The sequence below is a fragment of the Carassius carassius genome, chromosome 4 (assembly GCF_963082965.1).
Source record: "Carassius carassius chromosome 4, fCarCar2.1, whole genome shotgun sequence".
Classification (NCBI taxonomy): domain Eukaryota; kingdom Metazoa; phylum Chordata; class Actinopteri; order Cypriniformes; family Cyprinidae; genus Carassius; species Carassius carassius.
The window spans coordinates 30,808,992-30,825,707 of NC_081758.1; the positions used below are offsets into that span (position 1 = coordinate 30,808,992).

At 36.2% G+C, this 16,716-nt stretch overlaps 2 protein-coding genes across 2 annotated transcripts; both read left to right on the forward strand.

Annotated features, from left to right (window-relative positions):
* The first annotated feature begins 1,396 nt into the window (after positions 1-1,396).
* Positions 1,397-5,627, forward strand: LOC132139750 (VIP36-like protein). The gene is made up of 8 exons (XM_059548347.1): positions 1,397-1,630; positions 3,398-3,516; positions 3,671-3,788; positions 3,883-3,965; positions 4,108-4,269; positions 4,466-4,580; positions 4,820-4,933; positions 5,035-5,627. Exons 1-8 carry the CDS (start codon positions 1,426-1,428, stop codon positions 5,175-5,177), a joined length of 1,059 nt encoding a protein of 352 aa, XP_059404330.1. The 5' UTR covers positions 1,397-1,425; the 3' UTR covers positions 5,178-5,627.
* Positions 5,628-11,727: 6,100 nt separating this feature from the next.
* On the forward strand, positions 11,728-14,542 carry LOC132139751 (leukocyte surface antigen CD53-like). Its single transcript, XM_059548348.1, has 8 exons — positions 11,728-11,888; positions 12,501-12,570; positions 12,974-13,162; positions 13,282-13,356; positions 13,441-13,551; positions 13,682-13,774; positions 13,911-13,994; positions 14,220-14,542. The coding sequence occupies exons 2-8, from the start codon at positions 12,514-12,516 to the stop codon at positions 14,286-14,288; spliced, it is 678 nt and encodes a 225-aa protein (XP_059404331.1). The 5' UTR covers positions 11,728-11,888; positions 12,501-12,513; the 3' UTR covers positions 14,289-14,542.
* The last annotated feature ends 2,174 nt before the right edge of the window (positions 14,543-16,716 follow it).

A 16,716-nucleotide genomic window follows, 5' to 3' on the forward strand; every position in this document is an offset into this window, starting at 1 on the left:
GTCTTGCCTGATTAGGTATGACAGCTTAGGCGTGAACATGTTTCCCTCTGATTATAGTCTAAAGAGCCCATCAAACTCAAAACCACACTTTAGTCCAGTATGTGGTCTACTAGTGCACTGTGATGTTGAAATCAACAAGGAAACCTAATAACCTCATGAACACCCACTGGGCCAGACACCATATTCTGAAACAGCTGAGGGTCACAGGAACTGCTGGACTAAAATACAGTTCTATTCATTTTTGTTGTACCTCCTCACATGCTGCCACTAGTATTTTGAACCCTACGCATTGCTGTTTTAAATCTGTGTTTAAATCACTTATGAAACCAAAAGGATTTGCATTTAAGAAATCCACCTCTAAGTACTGAAGGGTTGTATTTCAGAGTGCATAACTAAAACACTGAACTAAACTAAATACAATTCTGTAACTCAAAATTCAAGAGCTGAGAACAATTCCAGTCCTCCAGTGACCTCTAGTGAAGAGTCAATTAAACTGCAGACAGTATGAAATGTCAAACACCTCTCTTCAAGATAGATGGTTTACTTCATAATAATAAAATATTATTATAACATTATGATAACTCATTATTTGTGTCTGACTGTAGCAGTGAGTGTGCTAGTAGTTTTCTCCCGTAACAAGAAGAGCACTTTTAATCACTTGTCTATTTCATACACTTAAAGTTATAAATAAAAAGACATAGCCTGTACACAATGAAATTCCTCCACAAGAACACACACACACACACACACACATATATACATACTGTATATCAATACTAATGCTTTATCAGTACTAACCACAGAAAGCAGTGAAAACACTCTTTTTGTTGTTGCTACTCACTGGACAAATGTTATGTAAAGAAATTAAATTACGGGTCCATGTCTAAAATGCTGATTATTTTGATTTGTCTTTGTGTATGCTGATTTTTAAAACTTGGTCAAAACCCCTCTTCATTTATCATAATATTATCATAATATAATATAATATAGCTAATATAATAATATGCGCCAGTGTGGAGCACTTTTTAAAGTAAAAAGTGTGAGCCTAAAAATTTCAGCTTATTTGAATGACAAATATTTGCTTATCTGCTAAACAAACAATTTGACCGATAATGACAGAGCCTAGGGGTATGACGATTTGCATAACAGGTTAGATAGGTAAATTAAATCTAATCGTTTGGATTTAAGTTTAGATTTAGAACTGCTAGGTTTAAAATAAAAATTGAATACCCTTATTTTATCTTCTTTTTTTCTTCTCAGGATGCACTTGTTTTATTGGCACAGATACTCACCAAACGTAACGTACGGAAAACAGCGATTGGTCGAAATAATGATTGGCAAGATTGTAAACCACTTATTGCAGTGTACGAATGAAAATAGACGAATAGTGACGAGGGGCGGGCATTTTGAAGTGAGCCAGGGAAAATGGCGACCGTCGTGATTAAGTTGAACGGGACTCTTTACATAACAGTAAAGAGTTTAGCGTACAGTCCGGCAAACAAAAGCAAAGTATCTGCGCTATTAGTTTTAATACTCACTTTTTTGAGTAGTAGTTCTGGAGAAAACACATATGACGATATCACTTATGAATTTCTCAAGCGAGAGTATTCGCTGAGTAAGCCATACCAAGGTAAGCGTCCATTCCTGCTCGCTCAGTGACGCCCTGCCAAAATCACACCTGTTTCAGGAAAGTCAACTAGCTGAAGAGAAAATACTTAAGTGAGACCACAGGTTTATTGTTAGGACGATCACTGTGTCCTTTATTTCTTTTGTAATTGTTGGTTGCCCTTTTCTTTATCTCGTGAGAGTGGCATGGTTATTTCGCAACTGCGGTGATTAGTCTCAAGTCCACATGGTGGAAGTAACGTACAGGACAGTTACACAACCGTGGACTAAAGTTTTGAAAATGACACATTAATTTTCACTAAGTCTGCTGCTGCAGTGTTTTTAGATCTTTTTGTCAGCTGTGACTATGGTTTGCTTAAGTATAATTACAAGAATTACATAAGTGTTAAAGTCTTTTATGGACATTTACGATACATCTATGCATAGACTCAGTATTTGCGGTGTTGACTCTTCTTTTTCAAGACCTCTGTGTTTAGCCCTGGCTTGCTGTCAGTCAACTTCTGGGCCACATCCTCACTGATGGCAGCCCATTCTTGCATATTCAATGCTTGGAGTTTGTCAGAATTAGTTGGTTTTTGTTTTTCCACCTGCCTCTTGAGCATTGACCACAAATTCTCAATGGGATTATGGTCCGGGGAGTTTCCTGGCCATGAACCCAAAATTTTGATGTTTTGTTCCCTGAGTTACTTAGTTATCCCTTTTGCCCTATGGCAAGGTGCTCCAGCATGTTGGAAAACTGGACTGATGGAAGCGCTTACATTTTCTTCTCCAAACAAGCTTTATTCGGGATGCCCCAAACAATCAGAAAGGGGATCCATCAGAGAAAATGACTTCACCCCAGTCCTCAGTAATCCAATCCCTGTACCTTTTGGAGAATATCAGTCTGCCCCTGTTTTTTTTCCTGGAGAGAAGTGGGTTCTTTGCTGCCCTTCTTGACATCAGGCCATCCTCCAAGGACTTGGTCTCACTGTGTGTGCAGATGCGCTCACACCTGTCTGCTGGCATTCCTGAGCAAGCTCTGCACTGGTGGTGCCCCGATCCCACAGCTGAATTAACTTTAGACAAACTGTCCTGAACTTTCTTGGGTGCCCTGAAGCCTTCTTTAAAACAAATTAACCTCTCCCATTGAAGTTCTGGATGATCTGATAAATTATTGATTTAGGTGCAATCTAATTAGCTGCATTATCCTTGCCTATGAATCCCTTTTTATGCAAAGCAATGATAACTGCATGTTTCCTTGCAGGTAACAATAGTTAACAGAGAAAGAACAATGATTTCAAGCACCAACCTCCTTTTAAAGTTTCCAGTCTGTTATTCTAACTCAAGCAGCATGACAGACTGATCTCTAGCCTTGTCCTCCTCAACACTCTCACCCGTGTTAATGAGGGAATCACTGAACATAAGTTCATTTTCATGACAAATAGGGATTTTACAATTAATTTCAATTCATCTGATTGCGCTGTATACCTTCTGGATTATATGTAAGTTGCCATAATGAAAACTGAGGCAGCAGACTTTGTGAAAATTAATGTTTGTGTCATTCTCAAAACATTTGGCCATGGCTGTAGATTTTCCGTAGACATTATAAATATATATATGGTCTTGGTTATCTAGAAGCAAAAAGAAAATATGCAACATAAATTAATGGACAAATGTTAAGCCTTTGTGTGTATACATCCATACAAATACAAACATGCATACACATATATACGTGTGTGTGTGTGTGTGTGTGTGTGTGAGTGAAATTGACTGTGTTGATGTGTGTACACAGGACTGGGCTCCTCCAGCTCCTCACACTGGGAGCTCATGGGCAACGCCATGATCATGCCTGAACACATACGGCTGACACCAGACCTGCAGACAAGACAAGGAGCTGTATGGAGTCGTAATGTGAGTTTAAATGATGAGAAATCCTGAAACACATCTATTAGACAAAGCAATTAAATAGCAACCTGTTAGAAAAAGAGGATCTTGAGATAATGTGTAATAGACAGGCTTGTACATATATGTGTGTGTGTGTGTGTGTGTGTGTGTGTGTGTGTAGCCCTGTTACATCAGGGACTGGGAGCTGCAAGTACAATTTAAGATCCATGGTGAGGGCAAGAAGAACCTGAATGGAGACGGCCTTGCAATATGGCTCACCAAAGAGCGAATGCAAAATGGTATGAGATCATCAATATTACAAATCTTCAAAATACTGATTTTCTGTGATATGACTATGATGGGGTTTTTTTTGGTCTTTGTGTTTTCCTCAAGGTCAAGTGTTTGGAAACACAAACTTTTTTACAGGTCTGGGTGTTTTTGTAGACACTTATCCCAATGATGACAAGCAGCATGAGGTATATTGTCACTAAATATTAGATAAACAAGATTTCAATAAATGTCATGTCCTCATCATCATATGTCATGTCAGCTTTAACAACTTCAACCTGTGAAAAAATAATGATAATCGAATCGGTTTAATTTCTGTCTCTCTTTCAGAGAACGTTTCCTTTCATCTCTGCAATGGTGGGAAATGGAAGTCTTGCATATGATCACGACCATGACGGACGGTTTACTGATCTCGGTGGCTGCACTGCTCACGTTCGCAATGTTGAATATGACACATTCCTCTTGATCAGATATACGCAGAACAGACTCACAGTAAGAAACATCTTTACATTCTGTTTTGTTTGGGGGGTTTTTAGCCAAAGACATGACCTGCTGCACCAATTTAGTATTTCAAACTGCGATGCAGATAGTCAAGACGAGGGAGAGGTTAAATTTAGTATTGTTAGACCGATGTTGGAGAGCAGCCTTCAGTTCTGTATGCACCTTCGTTTGCTGATCTTTCTTTCAGGTGATGATGGATATCGAGGGGAAGCAAGAGTGGAAGGACTGTCTGGATATACCTGGAGTGAGGCTGCCACAAGGTTACTATTTCGGCGTCTCGTCGGCTACTGGAGATTTATCAGGTTTGGACCAGTGAAGCTTTTCATTCAATCAAATTTAAATCAGGCAGATATTCAGATCCTATGAAAACTGCATTGTATTTTATAGTCAATTTTGAGAGCAATATAATGTCTGCATTCACAAAAAAAAATGTCTGGAGAGGGTATTTGCTCTTAGGTGTTTTAAAATTGAAATAAAAGACAATGCTAAATAATACATTTTTGTATTATTTTTATTTATTTATTGCATGTTTTGTTTTTAGATAACCATGACCTGATCTCCTTCAAGCTGTATGAGCTTACAGTGGAACGCAGTCCTGAAGAGGACCAGCAGGAGATCACGTTGCCTAGTGTAGACTACCGAGTGGACTCTAACGGTAACACTAACGATAAGATTATACATTCATTACATTTCAGTATAAGCTGTTTTACAGAGAAGTACAAATGTTTGTATCTTCCAAATGTGTTCTTTACACAGTTCATGTGGAGGATGAAGGAAGGAGCATCATCACCACCTTATTTCTCTTCATTGTTTCCGTCGTTGTGCTGGTTGTAGTGGTTGTGGTTATTATCTTTCTATATAGTCACTATAAAGAGAACCGCCGCAAACGCTTCTACTGAGCAAACTAAAAAACACGTGACAGGAAGGAAATGGGACGAGAGGTCCAACGTGAGTGTGACTGGCATTTTTTGCATGGGGCTGCTTCTGGACCTCACCAACAGAAAGGACCTGAAGGCCAACACTGAACTAAAAGCCATACCTGACCTCAATCGTGATTATGATCTCAAGCTGTTTAAGAATATTTGAAAGAGTGCGCATGTGTTTTTGAAGGTCTCTAGAGACTGTTGTGTGGGCGTGTGCTGTATTTTTGTACCAGTTACAATGACCTTCGCCTTTCACCCAGAAGTGGCACAGAGAACTGTGTAACAGCATTCACAGAGGCACAATAGTTTCTCAAACTGTTGTATTCTCAGGTTGTCTACTGTAATGCCACTGCAGAAATCCCCAAAACCCTTGTGTTCTGCATTCAGTTAGACAGAAATGAATCAAAATAAAATATATCACCTAGACTTTGACCTCCATCTGTCACCATCATCTCATCAGCTGTCAGCAGTCATCTTTTAATTAATGTAAAATTGATTCGATTAGATTTTCATCCATATGGAACTAATGCTGAGTAACAACCAAGAGACAGTTCCGGCCTTTCCTATCACGTCTAGTCACGGCTCTCCACAGTTGTGCAACATTTGTCTATTGTTTTATACTGGGAGAGATTGTTATTGCTGTTGTCATCAGCTCAGTGGTTGAGCAAGCTGCTGTGTCAAACTGTTTTCATGGTTGTCATGAAAATTCTGAATTAAACATTCAAAGTTTGTCTTATAATTGGATGTTATGTGCTGACAACTCAAGTTTGTAATATGATTGTTATGAAATGTTAGGAATAGTAAATTGTTTTACAATAAGTTTTTTTCATAGCTTCTACCAACCCATAATAATTTGTATACACTCTAAAATCGTTTTGTAACTTAGAACTTAACAAACTTGAATTTTAAGTTGATCACTCAAAAAAAGTTTTTATTATATGAAATATTTGTATTATTCTTTTTGTTTAAAGAAAATCCAGATGTTTCAAACTATATGCATTTCATTTACAATAATCAAAATAATGTTTGCTTCTTAAAAGGTTTAATTCAATCAATAAATTACAATTTATTTAAGTTGTAACAGTTTCCCTGTATTTTTTTTTTAGGTCATACATTCTAAAGGACCTCATGAAATGGCTGGAGTTAGTTTTCTTTCCTGTGTTGTTATGAGTGATGAGTTCATGGCTCATTTCAGTCTCAGGAACCAAAACTGGGGACAAGTACCACTGTGCTAATGTATGCTAGATTATTAGCTGAGACTCATTTCCAGATGTGTTTTTCTCCTGTAGTATCTCTGTCCATCACACATTTATTTATTTTACCTATTTATTGAGGCCTTTATAAGGCACCAGTAAAATATAATGTTAAAGTTTATCACCATTTTGGGTGATGTTTATGAAAGTCTAAAAACAAAATGAGTAAGACATAACCTTTCTCCAGCATACTTGGTTAAGTACGGTATATAGTCATCTATATTGGAACCTTATAATTTGATAATGGTGTGTTATATGGTGATAATCTGTGCAATTTCACTATTTCTCCATTTTAACACCCTGAGTTTTGACTATGGGGGCCAAAAATATTTTTATTTTTCTCATCAGGCTTGAATGTGTTTCATTTCCCTTTCACAAGTTTCTATGCATTTGCTGTATCTGTCCCTTCACATTGGTTACCAGTAAAAGAGGAAAATAGTACTGAGCATGCAAATTACTCTGACACGTTGATACAGACAATATGTGTAATCACGCAGTAATTTCCCCTTGGAATATATTAAGCATCATTTGTTTTTGTCAGTGTTTTTAATAAGAACTCTGTTTACCAAGAAATGTGGGCGACTGGTGAAACATTTTTAACTAAATAATGTAACGGAACATGGGAGCAGGGCTCCAGACGGAAACCAAATGGTCGCATTTTGAGACATTTCTTTCTGTCGGTGAACACCGGTGCGTCTTATTTTTGTGAGCAGTCGCACTTTCGCCACCACCGTGTTGCCCAACTCATAAGCTCTGCTATTTGCGTTGCATTTGAGAAGCATCAAACTGCAAACGAAACTAAAGCGAATCTAAACCTCGCTGGTTTTCCGCTGCGCAGATGCGACGATAGTGCTGCGAGATCCAGTGAGAAGCGTTTGAATTCGCACTGCAATAATGTTACTGCGAGATCTCATGCGGATCATCCAAATTCTGCACAGAAATCTGTTATAAACAGATCTGACATACATCAGGAAACCAGAAGCGGTAACGCTAACTGTAACCATAGTCTAATGCATTATATCATTCATTTCAGGGTTTTCCAACCTTTTGAGAGAGAAATTCAAGCACTTTTCAACGACTTTAAAGCATTTCACACTAGTTCCAGCAATTTAAAGCTCTAAGATGATCCAGTTTAAAAGTTATTTTTAATGGGATGAACGAAATATACTTTGCAATACATCAAATCACATAACAGACAGCAGCAGAGGAGCACTTATTGCCTTATTAGTCATTCATTTATACTTTTTCTCTATATTTTGAAATTATAAAATCACTATTCTAAAATATAAAATCATCAAGAACTACTTTTTTTGTATGAAGTAAGAAAAGTCAACTTTTCTTCAGTTTGCTACTAAATCACACATAATCACTGAAGTTGGTCAGTTCCATATGCTAGAAAAATAATGGTACATTTAATAAGAGTGGAATACATTTTTTGTATAAAAAGTAGATTTTGCACCTGTAACTGTTGTTAATAAAAGTAAATTTGGTATGCATCTTAACTCAAGCTTACTCAAAACACTTAACTCAAAGTGTTTTACTGTCAAATCTGTATAAACAAAACAAAAAAAAAAATAATGAAATGTTATTAGTAACTGCACTTATTAATGCAAAACAATAGTAATTGTATGATTAAATTATATTTATTATGAATATACCCCCACACACCACCCCCAGCACTACCAAATCTGCTCCTGGCACCACCATCTGTAGAACTTAGTGGCGCTGGTGCCACTGCTCTCAAATGTTAGGCTGATGATATACACGGGGTAACTTTTTGAGCAATGTTGCCGGGCAACTTTGGTAAATGTTGCCGTCAACAGGCAACCAGGTGATACACAGGGCCCACGTCCAATCTAAAGTATACAGATCGACATTTGTTAACCATTTTCAATTAGAAAGTGCACAAGCAACATTACTCAAAAAAAAAGTTGCCCAGCAAAATTGCTCCAAAAGTTGCCCAGTGTATCATCAGCCTTAGTCTGATTTTAATGTTACAGAGACTCAAAACATTACAAGTTCACAAGAAGTGCTAACACAAACACACATGAGCTTGTCCTTTAATTAATTTACAATTGCACCTTTACTAATTGTACAACAGTAGAGTCTGGTTTCCCCCAAGGTTTTTTCTCAATTTCTGTCACCAATGGAGTTTTGGTTCCTTACCACTGTCACCTTTGGTTTGCTTAGTTGGGGACACTTGAATGGTTGCACAGACACTATTGGAAGAGAGCTGAATTTGATGGTGACATCACTGAATCATGCATGAACTGGCTTTAGCTGGAAAAATGACTGTTATTGTCAAACTATTTTCCTGTTTGTCACTGTAAAGCTGCTTTGACACAATCAGTATTGTATAAAGCACTTTACAAATAAAGGTGACTTGACAACTACAAAATATAAATGCATTTCATTAACAAGCATCAAATACACATGTACTTCTAAACTTCATCAAATGCACATGTACTTCAGGTACATCTAAATGAAATTATCTCCTTTTTTTACTTTTTTTCCCCCTACTTTGTCCAGCCTTATCACTAACAACAGTCAAGTAAATTTGTTACATCAAGGAAACCTGGAAAGGCAATGTGTATAAGGCTATCTGGCAAAATCCTAAAAAGGACAAGCAGAAACACTGTAATTTCAAAATATAAACACAAAAGATGGATGGATGGATGGATTTGTTGGATGGATGGATGGAAAAATTTTAAATACAACCATTATTATTTTTATTTCTTTATGCCAGATATTGAGGAAAGGAATAGATACTTTTAACAGGAGATCACAAATTTGAGCAGGTCCTGGGTTAAACAACATTTAAGCAGTAAAAATATAACACTTTGCTACACAGCACATTTACTAAGTAAAGAGAAACAGTCCACTTCATATTCATCAAACAGTCAAATCTATTCTGAATGCCAGTGAAAAGGTCATATCTTAAACACTTACTTAATGTCAGCTAATAGACTGTGCAGAAACCAATAATACAAACCCAAAGCCTAGTTTCTCAAATAAAAGATAGAGACTTACTTCAGTAGAACACTAAAGAATGTTTTTAGCTAAACCCATGGCCCTTGGTGATTCATGCAAGTCAACTGGTACCTGGTGATGTCTTAAGGTCTTCTAAAACAAAACGATTGGTCTTTGTAAGGAACTGATTATTTACATCATTACCTGTATTTCAGAGCCCCAGGCAAACAGTCCTGGAGCTCAAACATTCTGTCACATAATGACGAAGGCCTACTTGTCAATTTTTGGAAACATTATTATTATTAAATGTTTAAAATTAAGGTTTTTTTTTTAATTGAAGTGCTCAAAAATACAGTACAAAACTAATACTGTCAAAAAGTATTACAATTTAAAATAACTGTTTGTAAAAGACATTTTAAAATGTAATTTATTCCTATGATGCAAAGCTGAATTTTTAGTATCTATACAGAAAATCTGAATATTAGAATGATTTCTGAAGGATCATATGACACTGAAGACTGGATTAATGATGCTGATAATTCAGCTTTTCATCCCAGAAATAAATTACATTTTACAATATATTTAAATAGAAAATAGTTTATCCAAATTGTAATACTATTTCAAAATACGAATGTTTTACTACATAATAAATGCAGCCTTGGTAAACAGAAGATGCTACATTAAGACATTTTTAAATCATAATGTAAATTCAGGAAGTACTGTATGAAAATCATGTGTGAACCATTGATACCTTGTTGAGGAAAGGAAGGTTGCACGTGCAGAAGGCAGTTTAACCAGAAAGTAAATGAAACTGAATACAAATCATACTGGTGCCCACCACCTTAGAGTCAAGAAAAGAAAATATCATAGAAATACTGGTCTGCAGTATCAAGCAGCAAAAAAGACTGTTTATTTACTGTCAATTTACAAATGACTGTGTTACTTTCCGTGTCACCCGTGCTGCTGTGAATGGAGCAAATGGCACAGAGGCTGTTCTGACCCCGACAGATTATTACCCCCCTATATTGCTTGGTTAAGGAGTATGTGTGGGGGAGGAGTTAGGATTAGGCAATCAGGTAGTGACTTCAACGAGGGGGATAATAATTTAGCAGGGGGTCAAATTTTGGTACAACACCTGTAAACCTGAGACAAGCGTTTAGGATTCACACTCGCTGAACCAAAATAAAATACACACCTTTTAACATGAAGTGAGAATATAAAACACATTTTTCTCCCAGAAATTAACTTGAAAGTAAAACACACGCGTGCATTCAAAGCTGATTTTAATACCCTAAATTCTGAGAGCGACTTCCTGATGCATGCAAATTAGGCTACATAACATAGCTAGGCTGTTGTTTGTATGTAGGCCATAATAGGTTGTGGAGTTTTCTATAGCTCAAAATAGTTCTATAGCTATAGAACAAAAAACTGGTCTCTACTTGCACCTGAAACCATACAGGAGAGAAGCCAGTCAGTTGAACATTTTACAGTGCTTTAGTGTTGTTGTGTTTTTTTTTTTTGCACATGCTAATTCATACTCAGAAAGTATGACATTTATTACAAGATTTGTAGCTTTTATAAGAATTTATATAGTGTAAATTGTTCCCTTCCATCACAACCACATGTATGCAACCAATAAATACTTCTTATTACTACTATATTACTACTAAGAAAGAGCACATATCTCTTCATCGATCTAGTCACTTGATTCTGCTCTCAAAATGCACCAGATTTATGCATTTAAACTTAAAATTAACAAAATGTCCGGCAGAACCCCCTAGACTAGAAACCAATCTGCACCCATCATAGTCTCACAAAATGCTGTGGGGACCCTGGGAAATAGAGGAAACATTGCAGGATTGGCTGTCTCAGTGTGTGTGTGTGTGTGTGTGTGTGTGTGTGTGTGTGTGTGTGTGTGCCAGTTCACCTTACTATTTACTATATACTTTACTATTCATCAACAAGCAGTTCAAATTAATCAAAACAAATAAGTTTTAATTCAAAAACTAAGAAAGTCACAGGAATTAAAAATATTTAAGTAGAACTTTTTTGTTGTTGTTTTTACATTAAGTTTACTTAATTGCTTTGAAACTTTGGGTTTATATTGTATGGTGCACATGTTTTGTGCCATTTTATTAGTAAATGTATGGCTTTAGCATGAGGCATTGCAACAACAGCAATACTCCTCTTTAAGAGTGGTATTATAGGCACATTCATATAAACCATGTGGTATAGTGACAGTGAATCCCACTTTTTTCATAGCACATCTTTCTTTCTTCGTGTCTGTCTTTTAAACACCCCAGCACTGTCAGTTAGACACTGCGTCACTCACAGAGGAAGTAAGACTCGATGCACTCCCACTGCCACTGACACAGACTTTAAGAACAACACGGTCACAAAGCGCGAGTCCAGCTGCCTCAATTGAGGATTATTCTTTGGAGCATCTTTACCGAGTAAATTAAAGGTAAGAATATGAAAGCTGTGAAATTGTCTTGATTTTTATGTTCATTCTAATTTATGTAATTTTTTATTTAAAAAAATAGTTCCTTATTACAAATAGTGTCTTTTATAATAATGTCTTTTATAAAAAAAATCATGAAATGTCCAGCTTTTGTTTGATGTCATTTTATGTATACATATGCCCACTGGGTAGTCTATTTAATTTTTTATGCTTGTTTACCTGAAAAAAAAAAAAAAAAAGGAAGCAGCAGCATAATTTTTATTTTATTTTTTTATTTTATTTTTTTAAATCTGTGGTTGTTTTCATCAAGTAGTGCTGAAAATGTGTAAACTTCAGTTTGTTCTGGTAAAGGAAGTTACACAGGAAATGCATGACAGACCATAAAGATTCCACACAGTGACAGGGCTCCATTTAGCAGTTTCTTGTGTTATATTACATTCAACTCTTGTCAGCTCCACCTTCAGTTTTGGGGGGAAAACAGAAAAGATTTTTTTCTGACTTTACTGAGTCAGGGATCTTTATGTTGTATATGCTTGCAGTTTGGGAAAGAACACAAAGGTCTTAATGTGAGATAACAGTTTGACCTCAGCTTCTGTGTGTTTGATATCTTCACAGAACGCAGTGGAAGATGTCGTGTCTGAAGTGCCTGAAGTACACCATGTGTGTGGTGAACTTCATCTTTTTTGTACGTATCCATTTTCAGACTAATATACTGTATGATGGCTTTTCATACTAATAATTGTTCAGAGTTACCAAATTCCAGCGTCTGGCCTATATTTTTACATGTTTAAAATGTTCACACTTAACCGTTGGAATTAATTCTTCGTGTTCAGGTTTCACATGTTTACCATTCTAATTGGTGTATTTGCACTTGTTGGTTGGGGTTGACCTTCATTAAACCTCTAACCTCAAAAAAAATGTAGACACCAGTAGCAACTTTGTCTATTAAAAGTGAGTGTGAGTGAGAAGAAGAATAACATAAAATAAAAAACACATAACTTTTTGTTATTATTATATCTGAGGGATACTGCAAACATATGAAACACAAGTATTGATGCTCTTTTGTTTGGCTGAAATTACCTCGACAGATCTGTGGGGCTACTGTCTTCGGATTGGGCATTTATTTGATGACATTCTCCAGGTACTCTTCCTTACTCCCCAGTCTTCAGGCTATGAACATCGCAAACACTCTTTTCATCACTGGGATCATTATCACCTGCGTCTCCTTTTTGGGCTTTCTCGGAGCCCTGAAGGAAAATCGATGCCTGCTTATATCTGTGAGTCTCATGCAGAACATGTTAGCGTCCATCACTTACACTTGCATGTTCTCTGTTGTCCACTAAGTTTAACTTTTTGGGTTCTTTTAATAAAACTTATCTCTGTTTGTTTGCATTAGTTCTTCATATTGTTGTTCATTCTAATGCTGGCTGAGCTGGCTGCTGCCTGCCTTTTGCTGATGTACGAGACACAGGTAAGAAACAGGCAAAACAAGATTTGTATATGGAAGCAGTTCATATGTGAGGAAGAGTACTTCATACTGCTTGTTTACTCACAGATTGACACCTTCATTAATGAAGATCTTAAGAAAGGTTTGGAAAGTTCCATAAGGAACAGAAAAGCACACAATACCACAATTGATGATGATTGGGACAAAGTGCAAACAACAGTAAGTGCCCATTTAGAATATGTTTCTCTTTTATTAGTGGTGCTTAAGTAACCATTACTATTGCTTACTATTTTCTTCATAATAAATACATTTAAACAAATCAATGACAGTTTTTATTATAAACCAACAGTTTAAATGTTGTGGAATTACTAACCATACACAATGGGGGACATCTGTACCGAATTCATGCAACACTGGAAAAGATACGTCATACTGGACAGATGTAATTCTGCACTTACATTCATCTCTTCATAAGCTATATAGCAAAACAATATTATTGAAACACAAACCAGATGTAGATTGTAATTTAATTGTGTTTTAATCTTATATCATGTTTTCTCTTGATTTGTTTTATTTAGGGTTGTTTCACAAAGCTGAAGAACACGTTTGAGAAAAACCTCTTGAACACAGGGGTTGGCGTCATTGTTATCTGCATTATTGAGGTTTGGGTTTCCATAAGAGGCTTTATGTCTTGTCATAATTACCTCAGCTAATCAAAATGAATTGCACTAGACCCCCACAGTTTTTAAAATTATTATATGAATATCATTTATAGGACACAAGTTTGTTTAGCACCTATGGTTTCACAGCTGAGGCAGATAAACTAGTATAATGATAATTGCAAGTATTTTTTGTATCTTGACTAAACATCATCTCTCCTTTTGTAGGTCTTGGGTATGTGCTTCACCATGACCCTGTTCTGCCACATAAGTCGAAGTGGTTTAGGATATAAATGAACAAAAACATTTCCCTAGAAGAAATAGCTCCATCTTTCACCGTTTGGGTTTCAAATAACTTGTCTCACAATACCCAAACACAGCCAGTAAAAGACAAGATGGCTCGCAGTTCTTACACAGATGCTTTCTTCTATGTGTATGGTATTTGTCCTCCACTAAGAAACGGTGATACAAACCCATAATTATTGTAACTGCATTAATATTAGTATTATCATCAGATTTTGCATGTATGAATAAGTTATTAAAGCAAAAAAAAAAAAGCCTTTGGCCATCACAGCTTAATATGAAAATTTCTATGGGGGTTAAACACTGAAATCAGCCACTTTCATATGATTGTCAAGTTATAAAGAGTGTAAGAGATCTCCCATGATTAATCATCTTTACACAAAGACATAAGGCCACATTACACTGTATATAAGTACTGATTACCTTTCAATATGATATAATTAATGTTGAGTTTGACCTCATGTTCCTGTAACTGACTTGTTACATAGACTATTTTTGACTTGTTACATAGACTACAGTTAAACAATGAACAGCATTTATTTCTGATCACTTCCTTTTCGGACTAGCTGAAGCGGTGACTAAACCATGTGATTATATGCACAGAGTGGAAACCACACGCTTACTTAAATGACATCATTTGTAATGCATAATACTGTTAATATATTCTTATTTTCTCTGCAAAGTAATGGAAATTAAACTAAAAAAGAAATAAAGTGTTCTCTCTCCTTTTTGAAACGTTAAGGTAAAAAACAAGTACTTTGCCTATTGTTGACAAGACAGAGGAAGTGCCACCAAATAGCAAATCAACACTTCCTCCACCAACAAGTGTTACAGTCACGAGGAGTGGCTTGAAAATATGCTTTCGGTTCTGAAATTGCATTTAAAGATCATGAAAGATGAAATATGTTGTCAACAACACTGGAAGAACTCATGAAACGAAACATCAGAATTCAACTTTTATTTTTTAGAACAAAATCCTGTCTCCACAATATTTAAGACCCACCCCATCCCCCCCCCCACCCAAAAAAAAAAACTAACTAAAAATACTAAGATTTCCTTTACATGTTTTAAAATAATTTTGTTCTTTCTGAGCCATCACACAAAAAACTGAAACAAATACAATTTAAAAGTGATCTTTTCTTAAAAAAAAAAAGGAAACTGTACACGGCAGAATACACCATTTTTCGCAAACACCCCTATCATCATCTATACAGACATTATTGCAGTTCACCTAAAATATGCAAAACTAATCCTTTTAAACAAAACTGATCTTTCATTATATTTTCTGCTCTGAAAAAATGGTTGGTCGTATATTTCACCCTTTTGCTTTCGTGCCCTTGTCCCAAAGCAGAAACTGAATCTCATACACTGATTATCATATTTTGGGCTTAATGGAAACTATAAAAGTGTGCTTTGAACAAATGAGGTGCTTTCAAAGATAGAAGGGAAAAAGTATTTGCCACACATGTATCAAGAGGGACGTTAAAGCCATTAAGACAATGCTGAAACTATCCAAAGTTGGCAGAAGTAGTTACTGTGCTAATGATCTAGGACCAGTTATGGTTTCTCATACAACAAATAAGGCTGGAATTTAGTGGGAAAAAAAGTTCCTAAACCAGAGTCTAATTCTATAAAGGTTTCTTGGCTGTTGTTTTAAAGCCACATAATATCATCATAATTCTTAATAGAACTAGCGGTGCATCCAAATCTATACAAAAATAAACCGACAGTCTTGCTTTCTCAACCGTTATGAACAGAGAAAAGCATATAGTGCCATCTACAAATGCTTGATATCTCAATTACCTCATTTTGTACTGAACAATATTATTACCACTGGTTTGTTAGGACAATTCTACACTTGCAGTACCACATAATCATTCTACAAGAGTCCAGAAGCACTTCAGCTCTGCTAATAACAGAGGAAGTGTGGAATTAAACAGAAGTATATAAAGATAGCAAGGTTTGTCCGGAACTCCAACACATTCATTTCTAATAAGTCACTGATGGGATGTGAAACGATCTTTTATGAACAAAAGACACAGAATCGCATATTTGGAATGAGTACAGCTCAACGGGGGACCCAGCCCCATTCAAATATTGCTAAATAAGAACCAAAGCTCTGCCTTTAGTACGAGTGTCAGTTCTGAATCAATAAGTTAGATATATTAAGACTCCATTAAAAGGACAGATGGAAGATCTAGATCACATAAGGCCCCATTATTGTAGGTTTCAGTCAGTCCTATTGAAACCAGCTGAATGGGAGGAAAGGAACTTTAATATTGCTGTTAAACAGCACAACTGTTTTGCAAAGACATGCTTTTGAGTTTATGGAATAAAACGAAGCACCTGAAAGAAGAATACGGCATCCAAAAGCACTCTCTCACCCCGCGCTGCCACTAATTTGATCTGAAAGAAATGCTGC